We start from the raw sequence: 22,844 nt of genomic DNA on the forward strand, positions 1-22,844 counted from the left end.
TAAACCTATGTCTCATAGCCCTTTGTCTCCTGCCTGCCCTGACTCCGGGCCTGCCTGTCTTTCTGTACCTGCTTGACTCTGACCCATTTACGAACCTCTGCCTGTCCTGACCCCGAGCCTGTCTGCTGTTCTGTACCTTATTGACTCTGTCCTGGATTAAGAACCTCTGCCTGCCTTTGACCTGTTTTTTGCATGCACCCGGTTTGGGTCAATAAACATCTGTGACTCTAGCTGTCTGCATCTGGGTCTTATCCTGAGTTCTGATAAAAAATAGATTTCCAGAAAACATTATTTATAAGCCAGTCTCATACATCCAGCTCTTTCATTTGAGAAATAGGATGCGAATAAAATGGGTCAGTCTGAAACAATCATTGGCCTCCAACTGGCGCCCAAGAGATGCACAGGCATAATCTTATTATAGGTACACTTATGCACGTACTTCTTTTAGATAACTTCTTTTATTTACAATTGGGGCTTCATGTTTGCCTTCATCTAATTCCAAACAAAAACCTCCTACTTGTTTTCAGACTTTTATTATGAAGGAGTACAGATTTTTTAACAGTATCCCTCCACTTAATTATAATAATACATAGGTCCTATATAGCCCTTTGTTAAAACCCAAAGACACAATCTGGAAGCTTTTGGAGAAGCTTGAGTAAGCAGGGGAGATCTAGGAATATGAGAACCAAGGCTAACCAAACACACCCAGAGATATGATATAGCCTGGTTAGGGGCAGTAGCGTGAAGGAATATCCAAGAGTGAATGAACTTAAGTCAGAATTGGAGTTGTGATAACATATTTCTGCATGTCTGTTCTGCAATGCACACACCACTGCTAAGAATTCAACCACGTATTGACTCACTCTCCCCTGCCTATGTTTTAGGTGCACCAGTGACACAGTCAGCCTGGTTGTAGAGGAACAGAAGAAGAGAAGAGAAACCACTAGCCATGGGGCCCAGAGCTTGGTGCCTGTTTGTCCTGCTTGGGCTGTCCGTCTGGGGCAGCAGTGAGGGCCTCAGATCCCCCATCCTGACCCGGAGACGGAGGTACCTGGAGGACAAAGGAGAACCACCCAAAAAGTGCTCGTATACCTTCCTGGTCCCTGAGCAGAAGATCACAGGGCCAATCTGCACCAGCCGGGGCCTACACACGGACAAGGACCGCGTGACCCGCATGGACGTAGCGGCGGTGAGGGACCTGCTCTCCAAACAGAAACGGGAGATGGATACCCTGAAGCTGGTGGTGAACATTGATGGGAACATGGTGAACGAGATGAAGTTGCTGAGGAAGGAGAGCAGGAACATGAACTCCAGGGTGACCCAGCTCTACATGCAGCTGCTGCACGAGATCATCAGAAAGAGAGATAACTCTCTGGAGCTGGCTCAGCTGGAGGGACGCATTCTGAACGCCACAGCAGAGTCCCTACGTCTGGCCGCCCGCTACCGTGACCTAGAGGTCCGATACGCTGCGCTCTCCGCCATGGTCAACAGCCAGTCAGTTCTGGTTGGTGCCCTGGAAGAGCGCTGTCTGCAGGTGTACGGCCGGCGGCAGGAGCAGTCTCCCCAGGGCCCACCACTGGTGCAGGTGGTGCCAGAGAACATACCGGTTAGCATCCCGAGATTTACCAACGAGATCCAGAGGGACCATGGCCGGGCATTTCCCAGAGACAGGGGCTCCCAAGCAGGGCCAGCACCCACAGGAAGCACCCTGGAGCTCCAGAAGGCTCCGCAGGGCAACTTCAGTGCAGAGGGTGAGGCAACTGATTGTTAGATACACTATATAGTGCATTAGGACAGTATTCAGACCCCTTGACTTCATCCACATTTTGTTACGTTACAGCCTTATTCTAAAATGGATTGAAGCGTTTTTTTCCCTCATCAATCTGCACACAATACCCCATAATTACAAAGTGAAAACAGGTTTTTAGACATTTTTGCAACTGTATACAAAATAAAAAACAGAAATAACTTATTTACATAGGTATTCAGACACTTTGCTATGAGATTTGAAATTGAGCTCAGGGGCATCCTGTTTCCGTTGATCATCTTTTAGATGTTTCTACAACTTGATTGGAGTCTACCTGTGGTCAATTCAATTGATTGGACATGATTTGGAAAGCCACAAATGGAAGCCACTCCTCAGTAAAAGGCACATGACAGCCCGCTTGGAGTTTGCCAAAAGGCACCTAAAGGATTCTCAGACCATGAGAAACAAGATTCCCTGGCACCATGCCTACGGTGAAGCATGGGGGTGGCAGCATAATGCTGTGGGAATGTTTTTCAGCGGCAGGGACTGGGAGACTAGTCAGGATCAAAGGAAAGATGAACAGAGCAAAGTACAGAGAGATCCTTAATGAAAACCTGCTCAGGACCTCAGAATGGAGCGATGGTTCACCTTCCATCAGGGCAACAACCCTAAGCACACAGCCAAGACAATGCAGGAGTCACTTCGGGACAAGTCTCTGTGTCAAGCTTGTAGCATCATACCCAAGACTCAAGGCTGTAATACCTGCCAAAGGTGCTTCAACAAAGTACTGAGAAAAGGGTCTGAATACTTATGTAAATGTGATATTTCAGTTTTTTATTTGTAATAAACTTGCAAAAATGTCTAAAAAACTGTTTTTGCTTCGTCATTATGTGTGTAGATTGATGAGGAGAAAAACGATTTAATCCATTTTAGAATAAGGCTGTAACGTGACAAAAAAGTGAAGGGGTCTGAAAACTTTCCGAATGCACTGTATATACAAAAGTATGTGGACACCCCTTCAAATTACTGATTTGCCTATTTCAGCCACACCCATTGCTGACAGATGTATAAAATCGAGCACACAGACATGCAATCACCACAGACAAAACATTGTCATGTGGAATGGCTTAACTGAAGAGCTCAGTGACTTTCAACGTGGCAACGTCATAAGATCCCACCTTTCCAACAAGTCAGTTTGTCAAATTTCTACCCTGCTAGAGTTGCCCCGGTCAACTGTAAATTATGTTATTGTGAAGTGGAAAAGTCTAGGCGCAACAACGCATCAGCCGTAAAGTGCTAGGCCGTACAAGCTCACAGAACGGGACCGCTGAGTGCTGAAGCTGTCTTCAGTTGCAACACTCACTGCCGAGTTCTAAACTGCCTCTGGAAGCAACGTCAGCACAAGAACTGTTTGTCGGGAGCTTCATGAAATGGGTTTCCATGGCCAAACAGCTGCACACAAGCCTAAGATCACCATGCGGAATGCCAAGTGTTGGCTGGAGTGGTGTAAAGCTCGCTGCCATTGGTCTCTGGAGTAGTGGAAACACGTTCTCTGGAATGATGAATCACGCTTCACCATCTGGCAGTCCGACAAACTAAATTCGGTTTGGCAGATGCCAGGAGAACATTAACCTCCCTGGGCAAGGTGGGACGCTTACAAATACCTCATGAATGCTATAACTTCAATTTCTCAAACATATGACTATTTTACACCATTTTAAAAACAAGACTCTCGTTAATCTAACCACATTGTCCGATTTCAAAAAGATTTACAGCGAAAGCAAAACATTAGATTATGTCAGGAGAGTACCCTGCCAAAAATAGTCACACAGCCATTTTCAAAACAAGCATATATGTCACAAAAACCAAAACCACAGCTAAATGCAGCACTAACCTTTGATGATCTTCATCAGATGACACTCCTAGGACATTATGTTATACAATGCATGCATGTTTTGTTCAATCAAGTTCATATTGATATCAAAAACCAGCTTTTTACATTAGCATGTGATGTTCAGAACTAACATACTTCCGGTGAATTTTTTAAATCACTCACGATAATCGTTGACAAAAAATATAACTATTATTTTAAGAATTATAGATACAGAAGTCCTTTATGCAATCGCGGTGTCAGATTTTAAAATAGCTTTTCGGCGAAAGCACATTTTACAATATTCTGAGTAGATAGCCCGGCAATCACGGCTAGCTAATTTGACACCCACCAAGTTTGGCCCTCACCAAACTCAGATTTACTATAAGAAAAATTGGATTACCTTTGCTGTTCTTCGTCAGAATGCACTCCCAGGACTTCTACTTCAACAACAAATGTTGTTTCGGTTCCAAATAATCCATAGTTATATCCAAATACCGCCGTTTTGTTTGTGCATTCAGGTAACTATCCAAACGGTGACGCACGAGCGCATTTCGTGACAAAATTTTTTAAATATTCCATTACCGTACTTCGGAGCATGTCAAACGCTGTTTAAAATAAATTTTTATGCTATTTTTCTCGTAAAATAGCGATACTATTCCAACCGGGCGACGTTGTATTCATTCAAAGGCTGAAAGAAAAAAATGGAGAATTCTCATGAATGCGCATCTCCAGTGTCACTGTCCCCAGCCTGACCAGTAACAAACAGAGCTGCTGTAATTCGCCCAGAGACTGCAGACACCTCATTCCACTTTCTGGCGCCTTCTGAGAGCCAATGGAAGCCTTAGTAAATGTCACGTTACAGCAGAGATGCTGTATTTTCGATAGAGATGCAACAGAAGGATAACAAATTGTCAGACAGGGCACTTCTTGTATGGAATCTTCTCAGGTTTTGGCCTGCGATATGAGTTCTGTTATACTCACAGACACCATTCAAACAGTTTTAGAAACTTTAGAGTGTTTTCTATCCAAATCTACTAATTATATGCATATTCTCGTTTCTGGGCAAGAGTAGTAACCAGTTTAAATCGGGTACGTTTTTTATCCGGCCGTGCAAATACTGCCCCCTAGCCCCAACAGGTTAACTGCCCCAATGCATAGTGCCAACTGTAAAGTGTGGTGGAGGAGGAATAATGGTCTGGGTGTCATGTCCTGACCAGTAAAAGGGGTTATTTGTTATTGTAGTTTGGTCATGGCGTGGCAGGGGGTGTTTGTTTTGTGTGTTTCAGGTTTTTCGGGGTTTTGTTCTATGTTATCTATTTCTATGTGGTTATCTAGTTTTCTATTTCTATGTTGGGGTTTTGGCAACGATCTCCAATTAGAGGCAGCTGGTTGTCGTTGCCTCTAATTGGAGGCCATATTTAAGTGGGTTAGTTTTCTATTGTGTTTGTGGGTGGTTGTTTCCTGTATAGTCTGTGTACCTTACGGGACTGTTTTCGTCATTTGTTTTGTTTATGTGATTTTTCCTTCAATAAATAAGAAGATGATAAATATACCCGCTGTGTTTTGGTCCACCTACAACGACGCATGTGACAGAACCACCCACCAAAGAAGGACCAAGCAGCGGAGGAAGGAGCAGCAGGAGAGCTACTTAGAGTCGTGGACATGGGAGGAGATATTGGATGGAAAGGGACCATGGCACCAGGCTGGGGAGTAAAAGCGCCTGAAGGAGGAGCTGGAGGAAGCTAAAAGGGAACGACGGAGGTATGAGGCATTATATCCTCCATTTCAGGAGGAGAGGAGGCAGCCCCAAATACATTTTTTCGGGGGGGCTTACGGGGAGTTTAGTTGAGTCAGCGGGAGCCCTGACCTAACTTCCCGGGCATACAGGAGAAAGCCGTGGAGAAAAAAAGAGCCAGTCAAGGAATCAAGCGAGGAGCTTGACGCGAGATTCCGGAGAGAGGTACTGGCGGAAAGGGCACGAAGGGGCACCTATGCTTATTATGGGGAGCGACGGATTAAGCAAGCACCATGTTATGCGGAGATACGCACGGTATCGCCAGTGCGCAGCTACAGCCCGGTGCGCTTGATGAAAGCTCCTCACAGGTGTTATGCTAGAGCCAGCATCGAGCCAGGACCGGTGATGCAAGTTGCAAGCATCAGACCGCCGGTGAGGGTTCATGGCCCAGTGTATCCTGTTCCTGCTCCTCGTACTCTTCCTCTAGTGCGCCTGCCCAGTCCAGTACATCCTGTTCCTGCTCCTCGCACTAGCCTTGAGGTGCGTGTTACTAGGCTGGCGCTTCCAAAACCAGCCCCACGCATCAGGCCTATAGTGCGCCTGCCCAGTCCAGTACGTCCTGTTCCTGCTCCTCGCACTAGCCTTGAGGTGCGTGTTACTAGGCTGGCGCCTCCAAAACCAGCCCCACGCATCAGGCACATAGTGCGCCTGCCCAGTCCAGTACGTCCTGTTCCTGCTCCTTGCACTAGACCTGAGGTGCGTGTCAATAGTCTGGCGCCTCCAAAGCCAGCCCCACGCATCAGGCCTTTAGTGCGCCTGCCCAGTCCAGTACGTCCTGTTCCTGCTCCTCGCACTAGCCTTGAGGTGCGTGATACTAGGCTGGCGCCTCCAAAACCAGCCCCACGCATCAGGCCTATAGTGCACCTGCCCAGTCCAGTACGTTCTGTTCCTGCTCCTCACACTAGCCTTGAGGTGCGTGTTACTAGGCTGGCGCCTCCAAAACCAGCCCCACGCATCAGGCACATAGTGCGCCTGCCCAGTCCAGTACATCCTGTTCCTGCTCCTCGCACTAGACCTGAGGTGCGTGTCAATAGTCTGCCGCCTCCAAAGCCAGCCCCACGCATCAGGCCTTCAGTGCGCAGTCCCCGTCCAGAGCTTCCGGCGACAGTTCCCCGTCCAGAGCTTCCGGCGACAGTTCCCCGTCCAGAGCTTCCGGTGACAGTTCCCCGTCCAGAGCTTCCGGCGACATTTCCCCATCCAGAGCTTCCGGCGACAGTTCCCCGTCCAGAGCTTCCGGTGACAGTTCCCCATCCAGAGCTTCCGGCGACATTTCCCCATCCAGAGCTTCCGGCGACAGTTCCCCGTCCAGAGCTTCTGGCGACAGTTCCCCTTCCAGAGCTTCCGGCGACAGTTCCCCGTCCAGTGCTTCCGGCGATGTCCTACAGTCCGTGATCGACAGAGACGGCCTACAGTCCGGAACTGACAGAAATGGCCCACAGTCCGGAACCGACAGAGACGGCCCACAGTCCGGAACCGACAGAGACGGCCCACAGTCCGGAACCGGCAGAGACGGCCCACAGTCCGGAGCCTGCAGAGACGGTCCACAGTCCGGAGCCTGCAGAGACGGCCCACAGTCCGGAGCCTGCAGAGACGGCCCACAGTCCGGAGCCTGCAGAGACGGCCCACAGTCCGGAGCCTGCAGAGACGGCCCACAGTCCGGAGCCTGCAGAGACGGCCCACAGTCCGGAGCTTGCAGAGATGGCCCACAGTCCGGAGCCTGCAGAGACGGCCCACAGTCCGGAGCCTGCAGAGACGGCCCACAGTCCGGAGCCTGCAGAGACAGCCCACAGTCCTATGTCTCCAGCGACGTTCCTCAGCCCGAGGTCTCCAGCGACGCACCTCGGCCCGAGGTCTCCAGCGACGCACCTCAGCCCAGAGCCTTCAGCAGTGGTCTACAGCCCTGAGCCTTCAGCGGGGGTGGGCAGGTTAGAATGGGGACTAAGGCCGGAGCTAGAGCCACCTCCGTAGTTGGAGGATTGGGGGGGGTGTAGCACGGAAGCCGTCGTTGACGGTGGCCACCCTCCCTTCCCTCCCTTTAAGTTTGGGGTTATTTTGTGGGGTTTTTGTGTTTGAGGTGCATTTCGGGGTCTGCACCTTTTGGGGGTGGGGGGGGGGGGAGGTACTGTCACGTCCTGACCAGTAAATGGGGTTATTTGTTATTGTAGTTTGGTCAGGGCGTGGCAGGGGGTATCCCTCCACTTAATTATAATAATACATAGGTCCTATATAGCCCTTTGTTAAAACCCAAAGACACAATCTGGAAGCTTTTGGAGAAGCTTGAGTAAGCAGGGGAGATCTAGGAATATGAGAACCAAGGCTAACCAAACACACCCAGAGATATGATATAGCCTGTTTAGGGGCAGTAGCGTGAAGGAATATCCAAGAGTGAATGAACTTAAGTCAGAATTGGAGTTGTGATAACATATTTCTGCATGTCTGTTCTGCAGTGCACACACCACTGCTAAGAATTCAACCACGTATTGACTCGCTCTCCCCTGCCTATGTTTTAGGTGCACCAGTGACACAGTCCGCCTGGTTGTAGAGGAGCAGAAGAAGAGAAGAGGAACCACTAGCCATGGGGCCCAGAGCTTGGTGCCTGTTTGTTTTGGTCCACCTACAACGACGCATGTGACACTGGGGCTGTTTTTCATGGTTTGGGCTAGGCCCCTTAGTTCCATTGAAAGTAAATCTTAACGCAACAGCATACAATGACATTCTAGACGATTCTGTGCTTCCAACTTTGTGAAAACAGTTTGGGGAAGGCCCTTCCCTGTTTCAGCATGACAATGCCCCCGTGCACAAAGCGAGGTCCATACAGAAATGGTTTGACGAGATCGGTGTGGAAGAACTTTATTGGCCTACACAGAGCCCTGACCTCAACCTCATCGAACACCTTTGGGATGAATTGGAATGCCGACTGCCAGCCAGGCCTAAATGCCCAACATCAGTACCCAACCTCACTAATGCTCTTGTGGCTGAATGGAAGCAAGTCCCCTCAGCAACATCTAGTGGAAAGCCTTCCCAGAAGAGTGGAGACTGTTATAGCAGCAAAAGGGGTACCAACTCCATATTAATGCCCATTATCTTGGAATGAGATGTTCGACGAAAAGGTGTCCACATACTATTGGTCATGTAGTGTAGGTTGGTGGGTGAAGTGGTTGGTGAGGGGGTGGATGGGTGGTTAGTTGGTTGGTTGTTTGGTACCAAGGATAAAGCATAGACTTATTTCAAAATTAACCTCAAACCAATGCGTGTTCATTTTCTTCTTAGTCAGATTTTTTATTATGTAACATTTTCATATTCGGCTACAACTAGGTTTGGTGCAGCTCACCAGAAAGAACACAGACCTCGATGGAAAGAAAAAGGTTGTAGCATTCTAAGTTCAGAAGAAGGAAAAGAGAAAAAAGAAACACAGAAAAGAAACATTTTACTCATCTACAGAAATTCCTGACACATTTAGTTTGTTCCGAGCCAAGAAAAATAAAACGTGTGGGATTTGAAGGCAGCTGTGTATGAAAGTGAACCCTCTCCAGGATGGCTCCCTCTCATGCTAAGCATGGACAGAACCTAGGCTGAAATGACATGGTTTCCCCTGACCACAAAGTATCTGCACATCTGGTTTACTTCACCACCGCTTGCTGAGACTAATAACGATCCTCACTTATAAACTAGGCAAAGATTCATCTCACATTAAACAAACACAATAGTTTAACTGTTCACATCTGCTCTAAGACAAATGTATAACAAATGAACGGTAGATAGAGATAAATCCTAATACTCAATGTGTTCTAAACAAATCACTGCTTTAACTGCCTAAATCTGGTGTGTGATATTTTGTTATTTTGTGTGTTATTTCTTACATTATTAGCCCAGAAAATGTTGTGTGTAAACAAAAAAAATTAAAAATTAAAATAAAATATAATACCATGTCACGTCCTGACCAGTAAAGAGGTTATTTGTTATTGTAGTTTGGTCAGGACGTGGCAGGGGGTGTTTGTTTTATGTGGTTTGGGGTTTGTTGGGATATGTATTTATGTAAGAGGGGTGTTTGTTTTATGTGTTCCGGGTTTTTGGGTATTCTGTTTTGTATTTCTATGGTTTTTCTATGATGTGTATTTCTTTGTTGGCCTGGTATGGCTCTCAATCAGGAACAGCTGTACATCGTTAATGTTGATTGGGAGTCATACTTAGGTAGCCCTGTTTTCACCGGTCTTTTGTGGGAAGTTGTTTTTGCATAGCTGTCTGTGTAGCCTGCAATACTGTGCGTTCGTTCGTTCGTTTTCTTGTTTTGTTTTTGTAAGTGTTCAATAAAAGTTTAAGATGAGCACTCAACCCGCTGCGCCTTGATCTACTACATACGACGACCATTACAGAACTTCCCACCACCAAAGGACCAAGCAGTGGGGTAAGGAGCAGCAGATTAACTATATGAAATATGAGGAATCATGGACATGGGAGGAAGTTCTGGACGGGGCTGGACCATGGCACCAGGCTGGTGAATACCGTCGCGCAACGGAGGAAATAGAGGCAGCCAAGGCGGAGCGACGACGTTATGAGGCATTATACGCGCCGAGGGGCAAGTACGAGAGGCACCCCCGAGAATTTTTTGGGGGGGGCACACGGGTAGTTTGGTTGGGCCAAGGGTGAGCCCTAAGCCAACTCCCAGGGCTTATTATGGGGAGTGTATGGAGTGGAGAGCGCCGGAGTATGCGGAGGTGCGCACGATCTCGCCCGTGCGCACGCACAGTCCGGTGCGAGCGATCCCAGCCCCTCGCAAGTGCCGTGCTAGAGTGGGCATCCAGCCTGGAAGGAGGATGCCTGCGCAGCGCATCTGGCCACCGGTGCGCCTCCTAGGCCCAGGCTACCCTACACCTACTCTACGCACGGCAACCATCAGGCCTCTGCACAGCCCAGTTCGCCCTGTGCCAGCACTCCGCTCGTGCAGGGCTGCTATTACCATCCAGCCAGGACGTGTTGTGCAGGAGGTACGCTCCACACCTCCAGTGCCTACACATGGCCCAGTGTATCCAGTTCCTGCTCCTCGCACTAGCCCTGAGGTGCGTGTCTCCAGTCTGGCGTGTCCAAAGCCAGCACCACGCACCAGGCCTCCAGTGCGTCAGCCCAGTCTAGTACGTCCTGTGCCCGCTCCTCGCACTAGCCTTGGGGTGCGTGTCTCCAGTCTGGTACCTCCACTACCAGCCCCACGCACCAGGCCTCCAGTGCGTCAGCCCAGTCCAGCTCGTCCTGCTCCTGCTCCTCGCACTAGCCCTGTGGTGTGTGTCCTTAGTCTGGCGCGTCCTAAGCCAGCCCCACACATCAGGCCTTCAGTGCGCAGTCCCCGTCCAGAGCTTCCGACGACAGAGCCTCGTCCAGATCTTCCGACGACAGTGCCTCGTCCAGAGCTTCCGGCAACAATGCCTCCTAGAGAGACGGCCCACAGTCCGGAGCCGAGAGAGACGGCCCACAGTCCAGAGCCGAGAGAGACGGCCCACAGTCTGGAGCCGAGAGAGACTGCCCACAGTCCGGAGCCAAGAGAGACGGCCCACAGTCCGGAGCCGAGAGAGACAGCCTACAGTCCGGAATCGGCGCAGCGAGAGTCGCCCTACAGTCCGGAATCGGCGCAGCGAGAGTCGCCCTACAGTCCGGAATCGGCGCAGCGAGAGTCGCCCTACAGTCCGGAATCGGCGCAGCCAGAGTCGCCCTTCAGCCCGAGGTCTCCAGCGACGCGCATCAGCCTGAGGTCTCCAGCAAAGTACATCAGCCCGAGGTCTTCAGCGATGCGCCATAGCCCAGAGACTTCGGGAAGGGTAACATTTAATAATTATTTTGCGGGGGTGGACAGGTTAGGTGGGGGAGTGAGCCACCTCCATAGTAGGTGGGTTAGGGAGGGGGGGGGGTGTAGCACAAGAACCGTCGGTGATGGTGGCCACCCTCCCTTCCCTCCCTTTAGTTTGGGATTATTTTTTGGGGGGTTATTTTTGTGTTTTTTTGTGTGAGGTGCATCCGGGGTCTGCACCTTTTGGAGGGGGGGGGGTACTGTCACGTCCTGACCAGTAAAGGGGTTATTTGTTATTGTAGTTTGGTCAGGACGTGGCAGGGGGTGTTTGTTTTATGTGGTTCGGGGTTTGTTGGGATATGTATTTATGTAAGAGGGTGTTTGTTTTATGTGTTCCGGGGTTTTTGGGTATTCTGTTTTGTATTTCTATGGTTTTTCTATAATGTGTATTTCTTTGTTGGCCTGGTATGGCTCTCAATCAGGAACAGCTGTACATCATTGTTGCTGATTGGGAGTCATACTTAGGTAGCCCTGTTTTCACCTGTCTTTTGTGGGAAGTTGTTTTTGCATATCTGTGTGTGTAGCCTGCAATACTGTGAGTTCGTTCGTTTTCTTGTTTTGTTTTTGAAAGTGTTCAATAAAAGTTTAAGATGAGCACTCAACCCGCTGCGCCTTGGTCTACTACATACGACGACCGTTACATACCAGCATTTCGCTACACCCGCAATAACATCTGCTAAATATACTGCTCAAAAAAATAAAGGGAACACTTAAACAGCACATCCTAGATCTGAATGAAAGAAATAATCTTATTAAATACTTTTTTCTTTACATAGTTGAATGTGCTGACAACAAAATCACACAAAAATAATCAATGGAAATCCAATTTATCAACCCATGGAGGTCTGGATTTGGAGTCACACTCAAAATTAAAGTGGAAAACCACACTACAGGCTGATCCAACTTTGATTTAATGTCCTTAAAACAAGTCAAAATGAGGCTCAGTAGTGTGTGTGGCCTCCACGTGCCTGAATGACCTCCCTACAACGCCTGGGCATGCTCCTGATGAGGTGGCGGAGGGTCTCCTGAGGGATCTCCTCCCAGACCTGGACTAAAGCATCCGCCAACTCCTGGACAGTCTGTGGTGCAACGTGGCGTTGGTGGATGGAGCGAGACATGATGTCCCAGATGTGCTCAATTGGATTCAGGTCTGGGGAATGGGTGGGCCAGTCCATAGCATCAATGCCTTCCTCTTGCAGGAACTGCTGACACACTCCAGCCACATGAGGTCTAGTATTGTCTTGCATTAGGAGGAACCCAGGGCCAACCGCACCAGCATATGGTCTCACAAGGGGTCTGAGGATCTCATCTCGGTAACTAATGGCAGTCAGGCTACCTCTGGCGAGCACATGGAGGGCTGTGCGGCCCCCCAAAGAAATGCCACCCCACACCATGACTGACCCACCGCCAAACCGGTCATGCTGGAGGATGTTGCAGGCAGCAGAATGTTCTCCACGGCGTCTCCAGACTCTGTCACGTCTGTCACGTGCTCAGTGTGAACCTGCTTTCATCTGTGAAGAGCACAGGGCGCCAGTGGAGAATTTGCCAATCTTGGTGTTCTCTGGCAAATGCCAAACGTCCTGCACGGTGTTGGGCTGTAAGCACAACCCCCACCTGTGGACGTCGGGCCCTCATACCACCCTCATGGAGTCTGTTTCTGACCGTTTGAGCAGACACATGCACATTTGTGGCCTGCTGGAGGTCATTTTACAGGGCTCTGGCAGTGCTTCTCCTGCTCCTCCTTGCACAAAGGCGGAGGTAGCGGTCCTGCTGCTGGGTTGTTGCCCTCCTACGGCCTCCTCCACGTCTCCTGATGTACTGGCCTGTCTCCTGGTAGCGCCTCCATGCTCTGGACACTACGCTGACAGACACAGCAAACCTTCTTGCCATAGCTCGCATTGATGTGCCATCCTGGATGAGCTGCACTACCTGAGCCACTTGTGTGGGTTGTAGACTCCGTCTCATGCTACCACTAGAGTGAAAGCACCGCCAGCATTCAAAAGTGACCAAAACATCAGCCAGGAAGCATAGGAACTGAGAAGTGGTCTGTGGTCCCCACCTGCAGAACCACTCCTTTATTGGGGGTGTCTTGCTAATTGCCTATAATTTCCACCTGTTGTCTATTCCATTTGCACAACAGCATACGAAATGTATTGTCAATCAGTGTTGCTTCCTAAGTGGACAGTTTGATTTCACAGAAGTGTGATTGACTTGGAGTTACATTGTGTTGTTTAAGTGTTCCCTTTGTTTTTTTGAGCAGTGTATGTGTATGTGACCAATACAATTTGATTTGATTAACAGTTTGTAACTGATAAATCTCTCCATCTCTACCTTTGTCCCTTCATCTCTTTCCCCATCCCTCCATCTCTCCCTTCATCCCTCCATCTCTCCCTTTATGCCTCCATCTCTCCCTCCATCTCTCCCCCCATCCCACCCTCCATCCTCCCCCAGGTCCTTTCAGTGACTGTCTCCAGGCCCAGGAGGCTGGCCATGGCACCAGCGGTATGTACCTGCTGAAACCTGGTGAAGCGGAGAGGCCCATGCAGGTGTGGTGTGAGCAGGGCCTGGACAACGGAGGCTGGACCGTCATCCAGAGCAGGAGGGACGGCTCTGTCAACTTTTTCAGGAACTGGGACGCCTACAAGGTGATGATGAAAAAGACAAACGACACCGAAATCTAATAAGCCAGAGACAACAACGGCGCCGTTATATGACCTATCCAAAGAAACTTGTCTGGTCTGGTGTCTCAGGATCCTTTCCAAGGCCTGGACCCCTTGTGTTTTCACTTATAATATAAATTATTCTGTGTGTGTCAGTGTATTATTGCTGAAGTGATTTAGTTTGAGATTTCCATTGTGAATGAAGTGAAGACCCAACAAGAAGGTATATTCCACCGCTCAATCTCCAAAGTTTACTTCCAAACTACCACAGCTCTGCTAAGTACATCTTCTTTAATTACAGTGCACTAATTCAATCTGAAGTGAACTCTCTAATTATTGTTTGTCTTATATATTATCATGGCCAAAGAGATTAAAGCTGTTCACCTGAACAGACCAAAAAGTGATGTAGATGCATTTGTCTTCCAAAGGTACTTCCTGACAAAAATTGATTTATAGTATTCCTTTTTTTAACGTTCCTCTTTTTAAACCACTCAGACTATACAAAACCAACAACTAACTTTTAATTGATCTTTCTTAGAATGGATTTGGCAACATAGATGGGGAGTACTGGCTGGGGCTGCTGGGGATCTACAATTTAGGGAAGCAGGGAGACTACAGACTTCGAGTGGAGCTGGAGGACTGGGTGGGGAAGAAGGTGTATGCTGATTACAGCAGCTTCCACCTGGAGCATGAGAACGAGGGCTACCGCCTGAGGTTGGGCAACTACCAGGGAAACGCTGGCGACTCACTCAGCAGCCACAACGGCAAGCAGTTCACCACACTGGACAGAGACAAGGATGCCTTCTCAGGTGGGTCAATCAATCAACCGGTTGATCAATCAATCAATTCATATACTGTTGGCTAAATACATAAGATATACAGTAGGTCCTAAAGAAAGCACATGAGACAAAAAAATGGGCTATTTACTTTATCTCTATGCAGGTAACTGTGCACACTTCCTTAAGGGAGGCTGGTGGTACAACTCCTGTGGCCAGGCCAATCTGAACGGTGTTTGGTACACTGGCGGGGTCTACCGCAGCAAGTTCCAGGACGGAATGTTCTGGGCAGACTACGGCGGAGGATTCTACTCTATGAAGGGAGTCCGCATGATGATTAGACCTATAGACTGAGACTACAGAGGGAGAGACATGACCATCCTATCCCTCAACCAACACATGTACAGTATTGCCTATCTCAGACCTACTCACTCACAGAGATTGAGTACAAACATTGTCTGACCTCATTGTGGGATGGTAAAGTATTGTGAGGTGGTAAGGTATTTTACATGTGAAGCTAATTTGCAGGCAGACGAAAGGTTTTTTCTGTAGGCCTCGAGACCCTCAGCACTTCCTGTAGAGACTACTAATGTCTGGGCTTCACTGGCAGCACTAGACTTAGAGCAAGGAGTGCCAGACCTATCGGTTACCATGGAGAGCAAAACAACTGACCATATGGTATGGAATTGATATCTGTGTATGTTACTAGAGGTAAAAGCTTGCCTATTTTAGAGGTGTGTAAATATATTAATAACATCTTATATAAGCATTCAATCTACTTTGTTTCAACTTCTCCATCTTGAGATGCTTTATGATTTGCATCCCTCAAGATATTTTTTCATGTATTTGAAATAAACCAGGGAGAAGCTGTAAATTATCCTATAGAAAACATTGGGTTTTCTATTCACTGTCTATATTTGTGGATCATGCACCATTTATTGTGCTTTCACAGCTGATTTATGTACTGTAGCCTGTATGAATGTTTTTCTCATTTTGCAGTTGATTAAATCTCAATACGAGCCAGAGACAAAACAAGAAAAAAAAGGAAAGGAATTACGGTTTGTTTTGTGTGGTTTTTGGAGATTTAAAAAATGCACACGAAGCAGAGAGTTAGTATGAAGTATCGGAACAAACAACGAGAAACACATGGCTGAAAGCCACAGGATAGAGTGAAGGGAAGAAGGGAGAGAGGGGGAGAGGGAAAGAGAAAGGGGTAGTGAGGGAGGGACTGGGATGGATTCTGTCCACATTTTCAAGTGATCTTTTTTTCTTCCTTTTAAATACAGAGAAACGTACATTCTTTCCGTACAAAAGTGCTTGGGCTGTATGTTTTTTAATTATTTTTCATTGAAAAAGTCACGACTCCCTGTGGTCTGTAATCACCGGTAGAACAGGCTAGATCTGGAGGGAAACTGACCCCAAAGGAGAGACCAGGGGGTTCCTCTGACTGATGGGTCTGCAGCACATGGCACACTACTAAAGACATACTGTATCACACATTAAAGTCAATGGGAAAGAGACATGCATAAACTTCAACAAAACATACGATTATAATGAGCTTTGCTGTATTTTTGTCACACATGGACACAAGATGAAGGGTAATATTCAAGTTTAAGTCACCAGACTTTAATATAAACCAGTCAGAATGAACCAAACAGGCTCTTTGTACTGTTTTATAGACATGTTTACAGACCAAAAACTCAGAGCCAATACTCAATCCAAAGATTAAGGCAGAGACAAATTTAAAGTATAATAGTGAATCTTTTAATGCAAGCAGCTGGAAGGTAGATCCCTCTCTGATCTCAGTCAGGGAAGGAGCTCGAAGAGTAACTGGTTACATGTTGTTAGTCAATTTCTTCAACAGATGATCAGATCTATATAATTATCAAACTTATATACAGTTGAAGTCGGAAGTTTACATAAACTTAAATTCTCCAACCTAAGTGTAAGTTAAACAATTTAAAGGCAATGCTACCAAATACTAATTGAGTGTATGTAAACTTCTGACCCACTGGGAATGTGATGAAAGAAATAAAAGCTGAAACAAATCATTTTCTGTACTATTATTCTGACATTTCACATTCTTAAAATAAAGTGGTGATCCTAACTGACCTAAGACAGGGAATTTTTACTATTTGGCTAAGGTGTATATAAACTTCCAACTTCAACTGTATATTAGTAGTAGAATGGAAACACAGACTCTTTGTTTAAGTATTAAAATTATCCTTTAGTAATACAATTGTAGGCAGAAGTTGGAACAGAGTACAGTATATGATAGCTCTCTCCAGGTTCTGCAAAGTGTCTGAGACATCCTGTAACTCATATAGCCTCCCCAGTCCTACTTGCGTGAGTTTCCCTGGCAACAACATTTTAATACATCTAACCCTGACAGCAGCAACCATCTTGTCAGCAATTAAAAGCTCAGAAGTGGGTTTGACCGAAACTTGAACTTTCATCACAAGTATCGGGTCATAACAAGGTGAACAAGTCTAAGCATCTTCTGACAGGGGGCTGGTTTCATCAGGCCTTGTGTTCTCAGAAAACCAGTGATATTCTCAGAATCTCAGATAGCCACAGTGGGGCCCAGACAGGAAGAATATGAGCGTAGGTAGTTTCCGTCTTCCGATAGTGTCTGAAGGGCACAACACTCAAAACAGGTGTTTACACACACACAGAGGTCTCCTAAAGAGGAGACTTTACAGTTTATCATAACACAATTTATTAACCTTTTAAAAGGTATCAGGCCTTGGTTTAACCCCTTCAATGTCCCTTATATAGTGGGAGGTGATAATACAATCATGTTGTCTACGCAACAGTTATTTTATACAAGCAACAATTCCAGAACACAATGTCCTTGTGTTAGGCTGCAGAGATAACAGGAGTCTATGAAATGCATAATATCACAGTCCAACACAGAGCAGAACATAGCCCTTGAGAAGTTAAAACAGCTCACCCCAATTATGCCGCAACAATGCTTACTCACAAACTATTACAACAGTGTTTTACATTTACTAGACGCTCTTATCCAGAGTGACTTACAGGAACAATTAGGAGTAAGTGCCTGGCTCAAGGGCACATTGACAGAATTGTCAGCTCAGGGATTCGAAGCAGCAACTTCTGGGTTACTGGCCCAACACTCTTAACCACTAGATTACCTGCCACCCCTTAAATTCTACATCCATTTTTGAAAATGAATTATATACCCATTGATTCTTGAAGAACATGTCTTATAAATGCCTCATGAGGTTAGTTCAACTGTCACACCCAGTCAGAACCCAAAATATAAGCTTGTTTTACTCCAATGTTTGTAAACATTGCAAATGTAAACAAACACGGTATAGCTTCAAAACATAGTTAAAACTTGAATTTTGATATAACGGATGGCCAATTCTTGCATATTTAGCCCTGTCTATGAACTTCCGAGTGGTTTCGTTTCTCCACTCCCATCCCCAGCTTCTTACCAAAAAAAGAGGTGGGTGACTACTTTGTTATTGTTTCAACTGCCGATTCGCCCTTTAGAAGCCCATTGGAACAGATGACGTGGGACACTTTGCTTCTAATGGGAAAAATCCCCCAAAATACGGCAGCTTAAGACAACAAGGGAGTGGACGACTAAGAGAGGTCATCCAAGGTTATTCTCTTTATGTGAGAACAGGTCAGTTCTATATGTATTTCAGCAGATTGAGCATTACCGTGATCTACATTCTGAGACCTTCTCGCCCTCAACTGATTTGCATGGGTTGCTTGCGTCTCTGTGTGCGCTGTGTGCAGTGGTATGGTACAGTGGGGAAGAGAGAAAGAGATTTCCACCGGAGGCCTGAGGTACTGTACATTTTTTTTTTTACAGATTCTCTAATATTTGCATTGGATGGCGCTGGGGCCTCTCCTAAAGGTGTGTGTGTGTATGAATGAGGCTGGTGCAGCTGTTAACATACTCAGATTCCACAGCTTTACACTGTACTGTACACTTTCTTTGTGTGTGTGTGTGTGTGTGTGTGTGTGTGTGTGTGTGTGTGTGTGTGTGTGTGTGTGTGTGTGTGTGTGTGTGTGTGTGTGTGTGTGTGTGTGTGTGTGTGTGTGTGTGTGCTCACGTCCACCGTTTGTAAAACACATCCACCCTGAATCTTCCCGTCACTCTGTCTGCACCTTAAACCCTCAAACTTTACATAGCCAGTTAGCCACACACCTGCCACCCTCTGCCAGAGAGCCACTGCTGTCAGGAGCCTGAAGGGAAAAGGTGAGATCCTTGGTCCTGTGAGGAGAACACACTCAGGCACTGGCTACAGCCAGGCTCTGGAGACGGCTGGTGGTCTTCCAGGAAACCATCAGTGCTTTCAGGGGTGAAAAGAGTCTTTGACCACCATGACAGTGCTAAGCGGAAAATAATTGTGGAACCTTCAACCAACAGGTTCCTGGTGACAGTTGGGAATCTCCATAGAGATCCATTTATCCATCCCGGCCTAGTTGTTCTTAAACTTGTCACAGGCAGCACACCGACAATCAAAATATCCCTGTATAAAAATATAACCAATTAGCTAACAGAGCTCATTTCTGTCTGGAGTCTGGACTGAGCAACTCCTCCATTAAGACATACAGTTTTAGTTCCTAGTCATCCAGTGAGAGCTGGGAAGTTTCATTTAAAGGCAGCTGCCGGAGGAGTTTTCCTCTCACTCAAATAACATTAAAACGTGGTATGATATTTCAGTGAGATGTGAAACACAGGAGCCTTTGCCAAGGTTCAATTCAATTTATTTTAATAGCACACAAGAGCAAATCCAAGCACAGAAAACGTATCCAAGGACAACAAATAAAAGAGAGCCTTGAGCCATGAAAAGAGCGTTTCTCGTCTCTTCAAGCCAAGTTTCGGCTGCCATTTAGAAGGTATTTAGTCTATTAGACGTCTATTAGCTGTCCTTCAAAGCATATCAGTTGTCAGCAAGAGCTTTCCACAGTCCCTATACATAAACATATATATTATGTTTGCTCCCTCAACAGCCAGAGCATGGCATGCAATTGTAGATGATGCTAGATAAAACAACACATTTTCATATATTTTTTTACGAAATGTTATTCCCCAAACCATGAAACCCGGAGAACATCAATCGTTTAAACAGAAGTTTGATCTTCATTCAGTTGGGCAGACAGCTTTGTCACTTGGCAGTGGCCTAAGTGTCTGCTTGCCCCTAATGTGACTCCTTACTGTGTGACATAATAAGAATCACATTTGGGGCTAGATGCCTGTATGTCTGTCTGGCCCCTGGTAATAGAGCCAATACTGCCCTCCTGCTTATTGCTCAGCTGTTTTTATGGCCAAGTTAAGTCCAAACAGCTGAAGTAACGGTCATGAAGAATGTATAAACAGTAGCCTACCGATAATATTTTCCCTGAAGCCAGTGGCCCCTCCTTGTGGCAAAACTAGTTACTTGCCTTCTTCAAAAACATTACATAGGCCTACATCAGATAGGCTACTGAACAAATGGTACTAAATCCCAATGAATAAATAATTCTGCATTCTATTATCGAATGCAAATAAAACGACAATCTGTAATGTTGTAGCACAGAAAATTATTAGTGTATCCCACCTGCTTTGAAGTGAAGTTGCCATTGGATGACGTTTGACTTCTGCTGACCTACTACTAAGCGGTAAGACAGCGCGCGGTGGATCTACTCCTGCCACTGTATTAACACTCAACGGTCATTTGATTATCAGTATATACTTTGTAACTGGATTCTACTTCTGTCAACAGACGGGAAATGAACTGAATATTCATGTAAATATCCAAGACAAAAGACAGTCTTGCAATTAAAAAAGCGGCGAGTTATTACCCCCACCAAAATCAATGACGTATTACCATACTGTCCCTGTCAAATAGTACATTAGCAAGCGCCTTGCTTTTGTCCACTTTGTTAAAGACATCTGTAGGATTAGAATGTAATTTAAAAGGAATATAAATGTGCCTTGTCTGTTGTGGTTAATGTCGCAGATCCTATGGCACCCACTCTATCACTGTGTGACTCTGAATGATGCACACGTTGTTATGCCTTGAGTAAAAGGCTATGCATGGTCAATCTGAAGTGACCGTACGGTATTTACTGCGATGCAGTCTCCGCAGACGTTAGGGCTTTCATAGTTCTTGCGCTCAGTGGGGCAGAGCCGAGTTATTGTGAAGGAAGTTGTCAAGGAAGTGAGATTGTGTTTATACAGGACGTACTGCCCCAACCAACCATCAACGAATAATGTCAATGTGGAACTACGGAGCTCTGCATTGTTACAAAATTTGAGAGGTGCGCGGTGATGCAGTACAGAGCTCGATTTGGCCTCTGCATGCATCCAGAGGCTTCACAGCATATAGCACCACGTTCGATTGTGCATCAAGAATTCAGCATAGCAAGTTTGTATGAAGGTCTGGTTATTATATGGGTAAATAGTTTAATCCATTCTCTGTTTAATTAATTTATACACAGGTAAGTAGTCAAACGCTCTAAACCAACAAACAAACTTTGTTGGCCTGTCTCCAATCGTCCACATGGCTGGGATAACCTTTTTTTTAAATAATAATAATTATTAATAATTAGGGGATAGATCAGCTTAATAGTGACTATAGATTGTAGATTCCATCAATGTAATTGTCTGCATAATTTCGAATCCCCCATATATATTTTTGTATATACAGTATATACAGTTAAAGTCAGAAGTTTACATACACTTAGGTTGGAGTCATTAAAACTTGTTTTTCAACCACTCCAAACTTCTTGTTAACAAACTATAGTTTTAGCAAGTCAATAAGGACTGTAAGGGTGTGTGCTGGTGGCAGGGAAGTCAGGCGCAGGAGATCGAACTTGGTATAAAAAGGAGCAGTTTAATAAGTGCTCAAAAACTCTGAAAACCAAAATATACAAAATAATACAAGTGGGTACAAAACCCGTCGCACACCAGAACATATCTTGCACATAGCTTACAAAACAAACAATCACCGACAAGGACAATGAGGGGCAACAGAGGGTTAAATACACAACATGTAATGAATGGGATTGGAACCAGGTGTGATAGAAGACAAGACAAAACCAAAGGAAAATAAAAAGAGGATCAGCGATGGCTAGAAGGTCGGCGACTTCGACCGCCAAACGCCGCCCGAACAAGGAGAGGGACCAACTTCAGCGGAAGTCGTGACAGTACCCCCCCCCCCCCCCCCCCCCATTCACGGCTCCAGCAGCGTGTCGACACCGGCCTCGGGGACAACCCGGAGGGCGAGGCGCAGGGTGATCCGGACGAACTTTTGGAACTCCTGCAGCATAGATGGGTCCAACACGTCCTCGACCGGAACCCAGCACCTCTCCTCCGGACCGTACCCCTCCCACTCCACGAGATACTGAAGGCCCCTCGCCCGGCGCCTCGAATCCAGTATGGAGCGAACGGAGTACGCCGGGGCCCCCCGATATCCAGAGGGGGCGGAGGAACATCCCGCACCTCAGACTCCTGGAGCGGGCCAGCCACCACCGGCCTGAGGAGAGACACATGGAATGAGGGGTTACGCGTCACGGCCTGCTGAAGGTGAACACTGACGGCTTCCCATGTCTCCTCCTCGCGCCTGAACCAGTCGTCCACCGCAGGAACCTCAGTCTGACCCTGATGCCAAGGCGCCAGAACCGGCTGGTACCCCAGTATGCACTGGAAGAGAGAGATGTTAGTGGAGGAGTGGCGGAGTGAGTTCTGTGCAATCTCGGCCCAGGGCACGAACTCCGCCCACTCCCACGGCCGGTCCTGGCAATAGGACCGCAGAAACCTGCCCACATCCTGGTTCACTCTCTCCACAACCCCCCCACATCCCAAGTTGGGTTGTCATCCCAGTGATTGGCAGACCACCTCTGGATTGTCCCCCTGGATTGGAGAACCTATTCAAGTAAGTAAATATATTTTGAAAATGTACAAAAAAACAATGTATTATTATCTAGTTAGCCTGCACTGTAGCTAACTCAAATGAGCTGCTAACATAGCTAGCTAGCCAACTTCACATACTGTATAGCTAGCTAAGTGATTTAAATATCCCCAGCCACCTAACTTCATATTTGCTAGCTATCTTGATGCATTTATCATTGTAAATTGAAAACAAATTCCAAATGCATTTGTATGTAGCTAGCTAACAGCCATGGAAGAGA

General features: G+C 46.8%; 1 protein-coding gene across 1 annotated transcript in view; it reads left to right on the forward strand.

Moving 5' to 3' along the window:
• The window catches only part of angl1 (Angiopoietin-related protein 1), a 36,166-nt gene extending 20,426 nt beyond the window's left edge, over nt 1-15,740 (forward strand). Inside the window, 3 exon segments of the mRNA NM_001173952.1 lie at nt 885-1,751; nt 13,703-14,720; nt 14,854-15,740. Of these exon segments, the coding sequence (NP_001167423.1) occupies nt 950-1,751; nt 13,703-13,932 (1,032 nt within the window). The 5' untranslated portion in view covers nt 885-949 and the 3' untranslated portion in view covers nt 13,933-14,720; nt 14,854-15,740.
• Nucleotides 15,741-22,844: the final 7,104 nt, after the last annotated feature.

This window comes from Salmo salar, chromosome 03, assembly GCF_965601325.2.
Source record: "Salmo salar chromosome 03, fSalSal1, whole genome shotgun sequence".
NCBI classification, from domain to species: domain Eukaryota; kingdom Metazoa; phylum Chordata; class Actinopteri; order Salmoniformes; family Salmonidae; genus Salmo; species Salmo salar.